General features: G+C 47.3%; 3 protein-coding genes across 3 annotated transcripts; all 3 read left to right on the top strand.

The window, feature by feature from the left end:
- Positions 1–2,467: 2,467 nt before the first annotated feature.
- A1O5_00666 (uncharacterized protein) lies at positions 2,468–3,490 on the top strand (the record flags this gene model as incomplete). Its single annotated transcript, XM_007741285.1, has 5 exons — positions 2,468–2,573; positions 2,703–2,754; positions 2,803–2,940; positions 2,998–3,260; positions 3,330–3,490. 5 exons carry the CDS (start codon positions 2,468–2,470, stop codon positions 3,488–3,490), a joined length of 720 nt encoding a protein of 239 aa, XP_007739475.1.
- An 810-nt stretch (positions 3,491–4,300) lies between these two features.
- A1O5_00665 (uncharacterized protein) lies at positions 4,301–5,968 on the top strand (the record flags this gene model as incomplete). Its single annotated transcript, XM_007741284.1, has 4 exons — positions 4,301–4,496; positions 4,557–4,747; positions 4,809–5,774; positions 5,846–5,968. The coding sequence occupies 4 exons, from the start codon at positions 4,301–4,303 to the stop codon at positions 5,966–5,968; spliced, it is 1,476 nt and encodes a 491-aa protein (XP_007739474.1).
- A 1,246-nt stretch (positions 5,969–7,214) lies between these two features.
- A1O5_00664 (uncharacterized protein) lies at positions 7,215–9,222 on the top strand (the record flags this gene model as incomplete). The annotated part of the gene is made up of 4 exons (XM_007741283.1): positions 7,215–7,377; positions 7,405–8,011; positions 8,060–9,125; positions 9,190–9,222. The coding sequence occupies 4 exons, from the start codon at positions 7,215–7,217 to the stop codon at positions 9,220–9,222; spliced, it is 1,869 nt and encodes a 622-aa protein (XP_007739473.1).
- Positions 9,223–12,591: the final 3,369 nt, after the last annotated feature.

Here is a 12,591-nt window from a genome sequence, read left to right as displayed (position 1 = left end):
GCGACTATGTTCATGATTGAGCCTTTTCCGACTTGGAGCATTTCATTTCTGGTCCTTGGTACTGTTCCAGACGGCTATCGGTGGAGTTGGGACTGCAGATAAATGGAACGCCTCCCTGTTCTTCCGTCTCTTGCAATGGCGTTATAGGTAGGGGTATCCACAAGTCATTTGGAAAGTCAGTCGAAATCAGGAAGTGAGGGAGCGGAGAGACGTCGGACGGAACGGTAAGTCGTCCCGGGTCGATGTCAAAGCTATGATCGAAGTCAAATTCTGGGCTGCTGTCGAAGTCGTTGACAGGAGTTAAGAAGTTGGGGTCAGCAGAGACTCGATACCGTCGGGTTCTAACGACTCGTGGCTGTCAGGGAAGGCAGACAACAATGACGGCTGCGAGAATTCCTTCAACGACTGGCCTCAACATATTGTGTGGAAATTACGTCTATGGCGGAGACTCTACGAGTCTCCGCTAACCAAAACCTGTTGACGCATACAGGTACTGAACAAAGAGAAGAGATATGCAAGGACGGAAGGCACGCTTGCAGAGAGGAGACGACCAGGGGACCCGGGGGAGGTGACATGGGAAAGTTGCCATGATAAAGACATGGGGTCGTGCAGGGCCGCAGATGAGGCTCGCCACAGGTTGAATCTCATTTGATCTCATGGACCAGGCAGCATGGGTGGCATGGGATGCCGCAAATCCTGCATCAGGCAACGCACATCTGAGAAAGTGACAGGTGAGAGGCCGCAAATCCCTTCAGCCACCACGCTCTCTATCACTCTTTCATCAGCGAGGAGTATCTGCCGACAAAGTATTGACCATGACCAGGACCGTGACTGTGATGGGGGTAAAAAAAAGAAAAACCGGGGTGGGCTGTGGCCTTGATTTTCGTATGATGCATCATTTTACTTGGAAAGCCACTCACACCCTGGCCACTCCAAGATAGTCTCAACTCTCGACCACGCGCCTCTTAGCCGCCCAGTTGTATGAGCTGTCGAGCAATGGCCCTCACTCCAGTCTTGTCCAGTCAAAGCACTTCGAAGTCTGCCGTGCATCGCACCGTGGGCGTGTTCCATTACTGACTGGCCGCAGGAGACAAGGACCACTCTTCGGTGGGCCTAGAACCCTCTGCCCGCACACTGCACAAGAAAAGACCCGGATACTACCCTTGGCCATGCCACATGAATGCCCTCCCAGCCCTTCTCTCCTACGTAATGTTCCACTTGCGGATTCCCCAACATGTTGCCGACAGATGTTGATATTGACGCAGTACTGTGACACTAGCCAAATCACATCCGGAATGGGCATTGTGCAGCTTACGCCGGTCGCACGTGACGGCACCTCCTTTTCGATTTTTTGTCCAGTAACCTGTTGCAAACCGAAATGCTTGTCAGCAGATGCAAAAGACCTTGCGTATGACGCAAAACGAGAAAAGCGGTTGAGCACCTCGACCATTGAGGCTGTCAAACTCAATCAGAATGTCATGCTCGCCAATCGGTTAACAGAGGATGAGGTATCCGCAGGTGGGAATCTTGATCCCTCAACGAAGCTCCCTTGTGTTGCCGATCAGACCACATGGCGTGAGATCAAATGAGCGCTGTCCATCCTGTACCATGCTATGAGAGGTGGGGGATACACAACGCAGCCAGCCGGACGTGGGCAGTGTTAAAATCCACAGGTTACAGGTATCACACAATGCACAAGGGTCTTCCTGGGGGAATCAAACAAGCGCACAAGGGTCTCGCGATTGCAACACGAGCTGGACAGACTCGGATTTGCCCTTTGCAGAAGGCCTTGGAGTATATCTCGAAGCAAACAGTGCGAATCCCTTCAAATTGACTCTACGGACGCGTCTTTTCCCCAAGATCCCTCGCATCGCTCCTCAGCCAAGATACTCTGCATTTTTCCGCCTCATGTCACTCCCTGCTGATAATCATGACGCCGGCGCCGACCAAGATCCCGAACCAGTAGGGCCGATCACGGCTTCTGGCCTTCTAGGTAGCCAGAGCTAATAACTAATGCTCCTTGCCAGGTCGCGCCCGTCGCTGCAGATGACGCGGACTCGGCGCTGGGGGAAGTGAGCTTGTCACCATCTCAACACTAAGGCCCAAGCTGATGGTGCATTCACAACGCAGGAAGATGATATCCTGTCCACGTCCTCTCTGACCTCAAGCGTCTTTGACTACATTCAGGAACATGGAAGAACCTACAATGCTTACGGCGAACGAAGTATGCTATCGAAGTGTCTGGAACGTGAAGCTAACTCTCGGCAGCGTATGTTCTTCCAAATGATGAGGTATTGAATTTCGGCCAACTACAACTTCCCCAGGTGGCGACACTAGTGTGCTGATGGAGTTTGTCCTGGCAGATAGAATTGGATCGTCTAGGTATGTTTCTGGTCCCGGGGCAGCATGTTCCATTGGATCGCTGAGGGTGTGGACGGGGTTAGATCTCCAGCATCAACTGCTCAAGATGACCTTTGGAGACCGATTGTCGACCTGTGGAGTGGAGGACAGGAGAGACTTGCATTACGTGCTCGACGTCGGTACCGGAACAGGCATCTGGTCCATTGAATATGGTAAGAGACGAACAGCATCTCCCGAGCCTGAGTGCACAGGACCACTGACAACGAGGCTGCCGAAGGGGATCTTCATCCAGAATCGATAGTGAGTTGACGCTGTCGCCATGTTTCCCACGTGAATGACAGTTGACAGAGAAAAGGTGCTCGGAGTGGACGTCAGCCCTGTGCAACCGGACTAGTAAGTCTAATCAGACCCCCGGCATTCTGTCGTTCACCACGCTTGCAGTGTTCCTCCCAACGTCAGATTTGAAGTCATGGACGTCGGGCAGCCATGGGCCTTTCACTACAGCTTCGATTTCATCTTCAGCCGATTCATGACAGGTGCAATTGCAGATTGGCGGCAGTTCATTCAGCAATGCTATGAGTACGGCGACACATATCGCGACTGCAAACTGCCTTGGTGCTGACGACGTGGGCACAGAAACCTTGCTCCAGGGGGGATGCTCGAGGTCCAGGACATATCATTCCATCTCCAGTGTGATGACGGAACACTTCCCGAGGATTCTGCTTTGGCCAGATGGGCAGCCTATATGCTTGAGGCAAGTAAGCAGCTGGGATGTCCCCTTGACAGCGTCGAGTCAGTCAAGAGAATCATGATCGAGACGGGCTTCGTCGATGTGGTGCAAAAGCCCTACTGTTGGCCAATGAGCCCCTGGGTGAAAGAAGAAAAACTGAGGAAGATCGGTGAGCTTTCGTCAATCTGGACCGGGAGTGACGGGCCGGAAAATGCTCACGGAAACCCAAATCCCATAGGACTCTGGACTTATCACAATTTCAGCGGATCGTTGTCGGGCATCAGCCTGGCGCTTTTCACGCGAGGCTTATCCTGGTCTGCAGATGAGCTCGAAGCATTTCTGGTCGATGTCAGAAAAGACATGAGGAACACGGGATATCACGCGTTCTGGCCCGTGTAAGTAAGCCATCCAGGTTTCGGATCTGTGAGATGGGCGTGACTGACGGGACTGACGGGCGAAACACCAGTTACAGCATCAGTGGGACAAAGCCCGGGTAGCCGACGAGGATGAAATGCTGTGAACCGACAGATGAGCTTGGGGAGTCGAGCGGTATTCACTAGCACATGTTTATCACCTGGGCGGCTGTAAGCGAGCGGTGGGGTGGCTACTCGTAGTACTTGCATGGGTGGTGCTGCTGGTGGCCGGAAGTATGCAGTGTTACTTAACCCATGGCCGTTGAGAAAGATGTAGAAGTTGAAGACAAATGGGGAATGGCATGTAATAGTGGTGAATAAGGCCGAGGGCCAGATGGGTCGGATCGCGATCCACGCAGCTTGGTCCCCCATGTAGCCTCTTGTCCCTTGTCCCTTGTCCCTTGTCCCTTGCCCCCGTAAAGAAATAGTGAAGAGTAACGGTCACGGCCGTCACCAATGCCACTTCACCTTGACCATCCATGACCCATGGTGTTACTGGCCGCACTACTTTTGACTACTGCACCAGACCCGTTTGGTACCCGCCCGCTCTGGCATCTGCATCTGCTGTGCAACATCCTGCCCCAGACGTGGTTGTCAGGCTTTCCCTGTCTCTCACAGCGTGGTCCGCAATAGGCCATCGGCACCGTTGCCCATCACCGAACGCACAGAGTCCGGGAAATACCTAGGTAGGGAATACGTACCGCGTACCGTACCATGCGAGATCAGATCTGAAACTCTCCCCGCGGTGAACACAGTTCGACATCACATTTATCTCTTGTACTCCCCACAGGCAAACATGCTCGCTCTCGTCTACCTTGGACTTGGGCTTGCTGTCTACTCCGTCTACTCCATTGCAAGGACCCTCTACGACTGGTATCGGCTACGACACATCCCCGGCCCCTTCTCCGCCGGCTTCTCAAAAGGATGGCTCTTCAAACACACCTGGGATGGCTCCATGTACATGGAATCGGCAGAACAGTGCTTCAAATACGGTACAACCCCCCACCATGGTGGACTGTCAAATTCACTTCTGGCTGACCTATAGCCACTAGGTTCGCTGGTTCGCATTGGTCCCAACGACCTCATCACATGTGATCCTGAGATCCTCAAAACTATGGGTGCGGCGAGATCTCCGTACCGTAGATCTGACTGGTATGACGCCCTTCGAGTCAATCGTGACAATATCCTCTCTGAGCGAAACGAGGAGAGACATGCTATGCTTCGCGCCAAAATGGCTCCTGGGGTATTTGAACAGAAACTGTTTTCCCAGCATCTGAACCCTGGTGTGCTGACGCTGTCGCTAGTATGCTGGCAAGGAGAACCCCACCCTGGAGCAGTCAATCGACGAGTGTATCGCACACCTTGTTGGCCTCATCGAACGGGATTATCTCTCCACGCCGGAAGCGTTCAAACCCATGGATTTTGCTCGCAAGGCACAATATTTGACGCTGGATATCCTTTCCGCAATTGCCTTTGGAGAAGCGTTCGGATTTCTTGAAAAGGATGAGGATGTGTTCCATTACATTCAGACAACGGAAAGCACCATCCCGGCCATGATCCTGTGTGCAGCATTTCCAGGCCTGTCCAAGATCTTCCAGTCCCCGCTGATGAAGTTTCTCATGCCCAAGGACACGGATGCGTATGGTCTGGGCAAAATCATGGGAGTCGCAAAGGAGGTGGTCGCCAAAAGATTCCAGCCGGGCGCGAAACCACAGATGGACATGCTGGGATCGTTTCTGAGACATGGTCTCTCACGAGAGGACGCCGAGACGGAGACCATGGTTCAAATCCTGGCCGGTAGCGACACCACCGCTTCAGCGATACGTGCGACCATGCTTCATATCCTCACCAACCCGCCCGTCCTGGCAAAACTGTTGGCCGAGCTTTCGTCCGCAAATATCTCGGATCCCATTCAGGACTCTGAAGCCCGCAAATTGCCATACCTGCAAGCCGTGATCAAGGAAGGCCTGCGCATTCACCCTCCCGTCACAGGTCTCCAATCGAAGTGCGTTCCCCCTGGGGGAGACACACTCAATGGATATTATGTCCCGGGCGGAACGAAGATCGGATACTGTGCGTTCGGACTGTTCCTGGACGAAGGGTTGTGGGGCCTTGATGCCAAAGTGTTCCGACCCGAGCGGTTCTTGGAAGGAACGGAGCAGGAGATCAAGCGCAAGGAGGCCAACATAGACATGGTATTTGGTTATGGGAGGTCGTCGTGTCTCGGGAAGAGCATCGCCTTCATTGAACTCAACAAGGTGTTTGCGCAGGTGAGTCGGTGACAATTGGGTTTTGGGAGATTAACTTCTAGATCAAGCGCTAACACATTTCCCTGCCGCAGCTGCTTCGGAAATTCGAGTTCACCATTGTCAACCCGCAGCATCCGTGGAAATCCTTCAGCGCCGGAGTCTTCATCGTGAGTGACATGTGGATGCGGGTCACAAGGCGAGAACCGCCAATCTGAGATACATCCCTCGCGCTATGGCCCAGACTGGCAGAGCCGCGATGGATCAAATTGAGACCATTATGACACAGGGCAGCACAGGGCTCTGTTGAAGAAGAAAAGGAAGAAGAGGAAGAAGAAGAAGAAGAAGATGATGATGATGATGATGCAAAAAGTGGGAGTCCATAAAACCAACGTGCACATACTCATGAGCTAGCAACCTAGAGTACTTTAATATTCAGCGGTACCGAATCACAATGCTGCAGATGGTTGCCCAAGTGGTCCTAACTCGTACCCAGTCAAGGCACAAACTTGGCGGTAACCGTGCATCACGGCACGTGCATAGCCTGCAACTATCCAATCAAAGGCTCTTCTCCCTCCAAGCAAAGGCTGGAGTTCAGTGTTCATGCAATGACCTGTTCTTCTCGAAGGACTGTGATGAACGGGGTGTGCTCGAAGCAATAATAGCGGAACGCAGACCCTGCAACGGGCTACTGACCGTCTACCTAGATTAGTGGGCCTAGGGGTGGGATATTAAAAACGTGCGGTTCTGCTTTGAGCTGGTTTGACTTCTGAGTCCCCCTTACGTGGTGTTTTCTCTCTGCGAGGGACAGGGAAATGAACACCGTGGTGAGGACGATGATTATGATTTCTCGTCGCATGGAAAGAATCTAAGGCTGTTTCTGTGCAGTTTACGCCGAGGCTGAAGGGAAATTAAGCCAGCCTCGCCAGATCACCTGATACCTGAGTAAAGCGGCGGGGCATACTGGGTACTCGGGTGCTGAGTAGTCCCAAATGGGTGCCAAGACTCGTGCTCTGACATGGCTGGTTGAAATATTAATAACTCCGTACGAGGTACACTTCCAGGCCTTCATCAGAATTCATTCTAAGCACATCGACCTTCGCGCCCTGGCCACGATATCTGGATCGCAAAACAAGGTGTTTATCACAAGAGAGTGTGGGAGCGCCAGAGGACCGACCGCAGAGAGAACATGGTGCTGATTAATACGGGGCGCTAGCCTCACTCCAGCAGGCAGCGGGACGGAGCTTCCGGTCAACGAACATTTCTTATCGTTATCGGAGTCGGCAGTCGGCCGAACATGGCATTGTGAAATAGTCATCAGCCAATGCAGATGAATATCCTGACTGAATTCCCTGCTGCCTCGACGTTCTCTTTTTTGACATTCAGAAATATCACCTATCTCTTGGACTGACTGCGCCGCTAGAATCGATTCATTCCGTTAGCTCGACGCCCATCACCGCAACCATGGCGACAATCAGCGACAAACCTGCGCCCAAGGACATGTCCCATCTCTACTCGCGGGTCACCAAACAGCGTGTTGCCAGCAAGATGAAGGCTTTCTATAAATACTTCTCCATTCCGGGTATCGGAAACCTTGCTGGAGGCATGTCGTCGCTTTGGTCAAGATGTTCCAGCTTCTGCTAATGGTTCCTAGGTCTCCCAAACCCTGGATACTTCCCCTACGACACATTGGAAGCATCCACGGCGCTTCCTGATCGATTCAAGCCTACGCCAAACAATCCCGTTGACCCTCCATCTCCCGAGCCTGCAAAACCGTCTCTATCAGACGCTCCAACAGCCTCGCGGGTTCTGGTCCCCCACGATTCGGCCGAGCCAAACCTCCTGCGCAAGATCGACCTGACCACTGCTCTGCAGTATGGCACCGCCCAAGGATATCCTCCTCTTTACAGCTTTATCCGAACATTCGCACAGACAAATCTTCATCCCAATGTGCCTTACAAGGACGGACCGGAGGTGATCCTGACCTGCGGCTCAACAGACGGCTTTTCGAAGGCGATTGAATGCTTCAGCAACATTTGGGACGAGGAAAGAGATTGGATCCGAGAACGTGAGGGGATCCTCTGCGAAGAGTTTGCATATATGAATGCCATTCAAGCTGCCAGGCCCCGTGGCCTCAATGTGGTCCCGGTGGCAATTGACGACGAAGGTATGATGGCTCGAGGAAAAGGCGGGCTGGAGGAGGTCCTCGCGAGCTGGGACAAGAACAGGGGAAAGAGGCCGCATTTAATGTACACGGTGACGTGAGTGCCATCTTGACGTCCCCAAGAAAATCGCACTAATAAGAGCAGGATGGGCCAGAACCCGACTTCTGGATTACTATCGGTGAAAAGGAGGAAGGAAATTTACGCCCTATGTCAAAAGTACGATATCATCATTATTGAGGATGACCCGTACTGGTACTTGCAATATCCTTCGGCAAATGAGATGTCAATGAGAACCAGGGGTAAAGTGGTGTCGGAGAACTTCCCCTCGGACTGCTCCTACAACTACAACACCGCCTCTGGTGGTAAATCCGGCGGTTTCCCGTTCTTGGACAGCCTGGTTCCTTCATATCTCTCAATCGACGTGGATGGAAGAGTCGTCCGACTAGACACTTTCAGCAAAACAGTTGCTCCAGGTTGCCGACTAGGCTGGATCACCGCCCAACCCGACGTAGTAGAGAGGATCCTGCGCATCACTGAGACAAGCACTCAACAACCTAGCGGGTTCGTTCAAAGCATGATCGCGGAACTAATCATTGGGCCCTCTGAAGAAGGCGATCCCGGCAAAGGAGGCAGCAAAGATGGTAGTGGATGGAAGGTGGACGGCTGGGTTCGATGGCTTGAAGGGTTGCGGGGCAACTATGAACGACGAATGCAGCTCATGGCTTCAACTCTCGAAGATGGAAAATACCTGATTCAAGATTCGAAGCCCAGATCGAACGCCTTTGCACCCGACGATATTGAATACGAGGTGGTGCACAAGACGCAAATGTACGACTTTGCGTATCCGATGGCTGGTATGTTTCTTTGGTTACATGCACAATTGGAAACACATCCCCTTTTCAACGAGGTCGATCATACACGACTTTCCCAGGCACTTTGGGTATTGTTCACTACGGAACCGTATCTGGTTCTGCTTGCTCCAGGGAGCATGTTCTCCCCTACGCCTGAGATCATGCAAGAGAAAGGCTGGCAATATTACCGACTCTGTTTTGCGGCGGTGGACGATGATGTGGTGCGGAAGCATACTGAAAACATCGTGGCCGCTTTCCGGCATTTCTGGACCATCGATGATGTCAAGGTCATTGACAAGCTTCTGGAAGACGACGAGGATGTACAAGCGAGGTTTGCTGAACTTGCGATGCAAAACCAGGTGAGTTTGTACAGGGCGATCTGTCTCCTATGGTTCTGAGCATGTCCTAACTAAACTTGAACAGGGACTATTTGCTGTGAATCCGATCATTTGTTGAATGTCTTAATGAAAATGAATTGACGAGAGGAGCACCCATGAGACTGTGTTGGAATACGACTGACTCTGCATGTGTATACGACACTTGGATGGATATAGCATATAGAGATGGTAGCCATTCTGACTCTGGTATCCTGCTATCGCGGATATATCAAGGCTGGGATTTTAAGCACCCAGGTATTGTATGCATCTGCCAGCTGCCTACCTAGGTGGATTACTCGCGAACGAGAACCCTAGTTGCTATACGGTTCGAATCCTGTCCAACCCAACCTGACGGGTCGAGGCATTCCTAAAAATACTGTTTCACGACCGGAATCTCGACGCCCGTCCCCCTTCCAACCCACGTGACCTCGCGCCGCTTTTACTCAGGCTGGCTCGCGTCCGGCTCAACGTCGGCTTAGGCTCGGCTGGGCCAGCTCACTCTACTGACCACGTCGGGGCGGTGGCCCAAAGGTCGTCTCTCTTCTAGACCGTTAAGTTTTAACGAGGGCCCTAAAACGAGATCCCTAGGAAAGGGTTCTCTAGAGACGTACTACGGCACGTTACTTTCTCGATCCTACGAGAACGAGTCGATCTTTATAAGCGTAATGAGTCTAGCACGACGTACGCTTATATTTCTCGCGCGAGGAAGAATTCCTAGAAATAGTTCTTTATCTCTTCTTTTAATGTCTCATTAAGTTTCTATCTTCTCTATTATCTATTCTTCTCTTCTCTTCGTATCTTTCTTTTTCTTTTTATTAAGTAACTTAATCTTTATTAATTTTTTTTACGTTCGCTAACTCGATTTTTAATATAATTTCTACTTTCTCTTCTTAGTATAGATATAAATTTTTAAAATACTCGGGAACTATTAACTATAAGTATTAAGAACGAGAAAAGAAGTTAAAAAGATCTAAATTTAAATAAGTAAATAAAGACGATATTAGAGAATAGACTCTTTAGAAATTGTGGAATATCGCCCTCTAAAGGTTTATATTAAACCTTTAGTCACGTGATTAAATACGAAGTTTAAGTTCGTATTTAGACCTAGGGTCTATGAAATCACGTGACTAGTGCGATATTAATTCCGCACTCTATTAAATGATTGGTCGTGCTTACTAATGTTGATTTGAAATCAATATTTTAAGGGTCTTAACTGTGGACACTTATTGTCTATATAAAGACCTTTACCCTCCCTAGGTAGATAGTTATCTTCAAGTTCTTTAATAGTCACTTACCTACCTATAAGGTTTACGATCTATATGAGCCTTACTATCTATACATTAGATAGTTCTCTAAGTCCTTCGAACAGAAATAAATCGGAAATCGACGAGAAGTCTATTTATATAGAACTTACTAAGAGTAGTAAACCGCGATACGAGACGATAATAGAGATTTAGAAAGCGTAGGCTATTTAAAAAGCTTTACTTAAGTCTATAAGATAAAAATTAATAAGAACTAAATATAAAAGAAAATATCCGAGGTTCGATTCTCGTAGTATAGAAGTTATAAAATACTTCGCTAAAGTAGTCGAACGCGCGACGCCTAGTAGACTAAATAAGAAAAAGAGTCTAAATAAGAATAAGAATAAGAAACGAATAACGATTAAGACGATACGAAATAAGATTCGAAAATTTATATTATAATAATAAAGAAAGACTTACCTTACTATTCTTAAAGACGTTTATAACTTAATAGCTTCTATAAATATATTAAAACGCTTTCTAAGCTAAAGCGCTTACTTATAGTTTTATTTACTAATAAGAGAAAGTATATTAAAAATATACTTAAATATAAAATTTCGCTATTCATTAAGAAGAAAGAATCTATATATTTAACGATAAAGAACTATATCGCTATAGAAGAGTTACTCTAATTAAATAATTATTATAATTATATTTATAAAGTAAGCCGAGTAGACTATAGTACTCTATTAAAGATATACTACTATATCTCTATAAGATTATAAAAAATCTATAAGATAAAGTATAAGATTTAATTCTAAGTTAAATAAGATAAAATAATATAGACGATACTAATAATATTTAATAGAATCTTCTTTATATAATTATATAGAAAGACGAAGAGCTAAAGATTAAGATACGATTTAAAAGAGAGCGTATAAAAGATATATAAGATAATCTTAATAAGTAAGTAATGAATATCGACTACTTTAAGACTTAGATTCTTATTATTTATACTTCTATCTATATATAGACTAAAGTATTCTATATATAAGAGACTAAATTTTATATCTTCTTTACTTATTAATGAGCTTTTATTTTTACTAACTATCATTATTTTAGCTCGCGTATTTAAGAACTATAATACTATCGAGACGGTCCTCGATATTAAACCGCCATTTAAAAGAAGATTTAGAATTATAGAGTGAGTAGACGTCGTTTTAAATAATTTAGTCTTTTTAGAGATATTCGTAAATAAATCGACCGAAAAAGAGAAAAATAAGTTCGCGTAAAGTTATTACATCAGCAATTTTTCCCGCGGCTCACGGCATTCTTATATGCCCAGGGAGCCCAGGGAGCCCACCGTCGCTCACAGCTCTTATATCTAGGCTATGAGCCCCTATAGACCATCTATTTTTAGTAACTTTTATAATATACTTATTATATAATATTATTAAATTTAGAAAGATCTTTTCTATTTCGGAAATAAGATTTACGCTAAAAGCGGATAACTCGCTAAGTCTTTATCTTAGTAAATACTAACGCTATTAAGCTAATAATTTAAGATTTAGTACGAAACCTTATATTTTATATATATCTACTTTAATTCTAGTATAATATAATCTTAGTTAGTACTAGTTTAAACGACTAGTATAATTATATATTCGTAAAGTTATAAATTATTATATTAGCCCAGGGCCCTCTTAGAGTAGCCCATGAGCTCTCTTAGAGTAGCCCAGCGAGCCCAGCGGTCTCATGGGCTGCGTAAGACGCAGACTTACCTTGATAGCCCAGGGCAGCCCAGGGCTCTCAGGGTCGCGCGGGAAATTTTGCCGATGTAGTGTTTCGATTAAGTAAAAAGAGCTAACTTTCTAAAAGAAATAGAATTATATACTTCTCGCCGCGAAGTACTAATTAAAGTAAACGGTAAGACGATCTTATATTGAGTTAATTTACTATATAAGAAGCTAACTCATTCGTAGATAGCGGCTACTCGCTTAGATAGATAATAAAGTTCGCCGCGTATAGAAATCTAAGAACTCTTATCGGCCACTATCTAAATAATATAAGTAACGTAAACGGTGCCGCCGTCTTTCTTAAGCTAGAACTACGGCGGAATCTTATAGAGAACTTTCGTAGTGCGTTAATAAAGAGAAATTTCGATCTCTTATAGTTAATCCTTAGTAAAAGTTTAAATAAACTAAAGT

The sequence above is a fragment of the Cladophialophora psammophila genome, assembly GCF_000585535.1.
Source record: "Cladophialophora psammophila CBS 110553 chromosome Unknown aczJe-supercont1.1, whole genome shotgun sequence".
Taxonomy (NCBI): Eukaryota; Fungi; Ascomycota; class Eurotiomycetes; order Chaetothyriales; family Herpotrichiellaceae; genus Cladophialophora; species Cladophialophora psammophila.
This window is presented reverse-complemented; position numbering and strand designations above follow the sequence as displayed.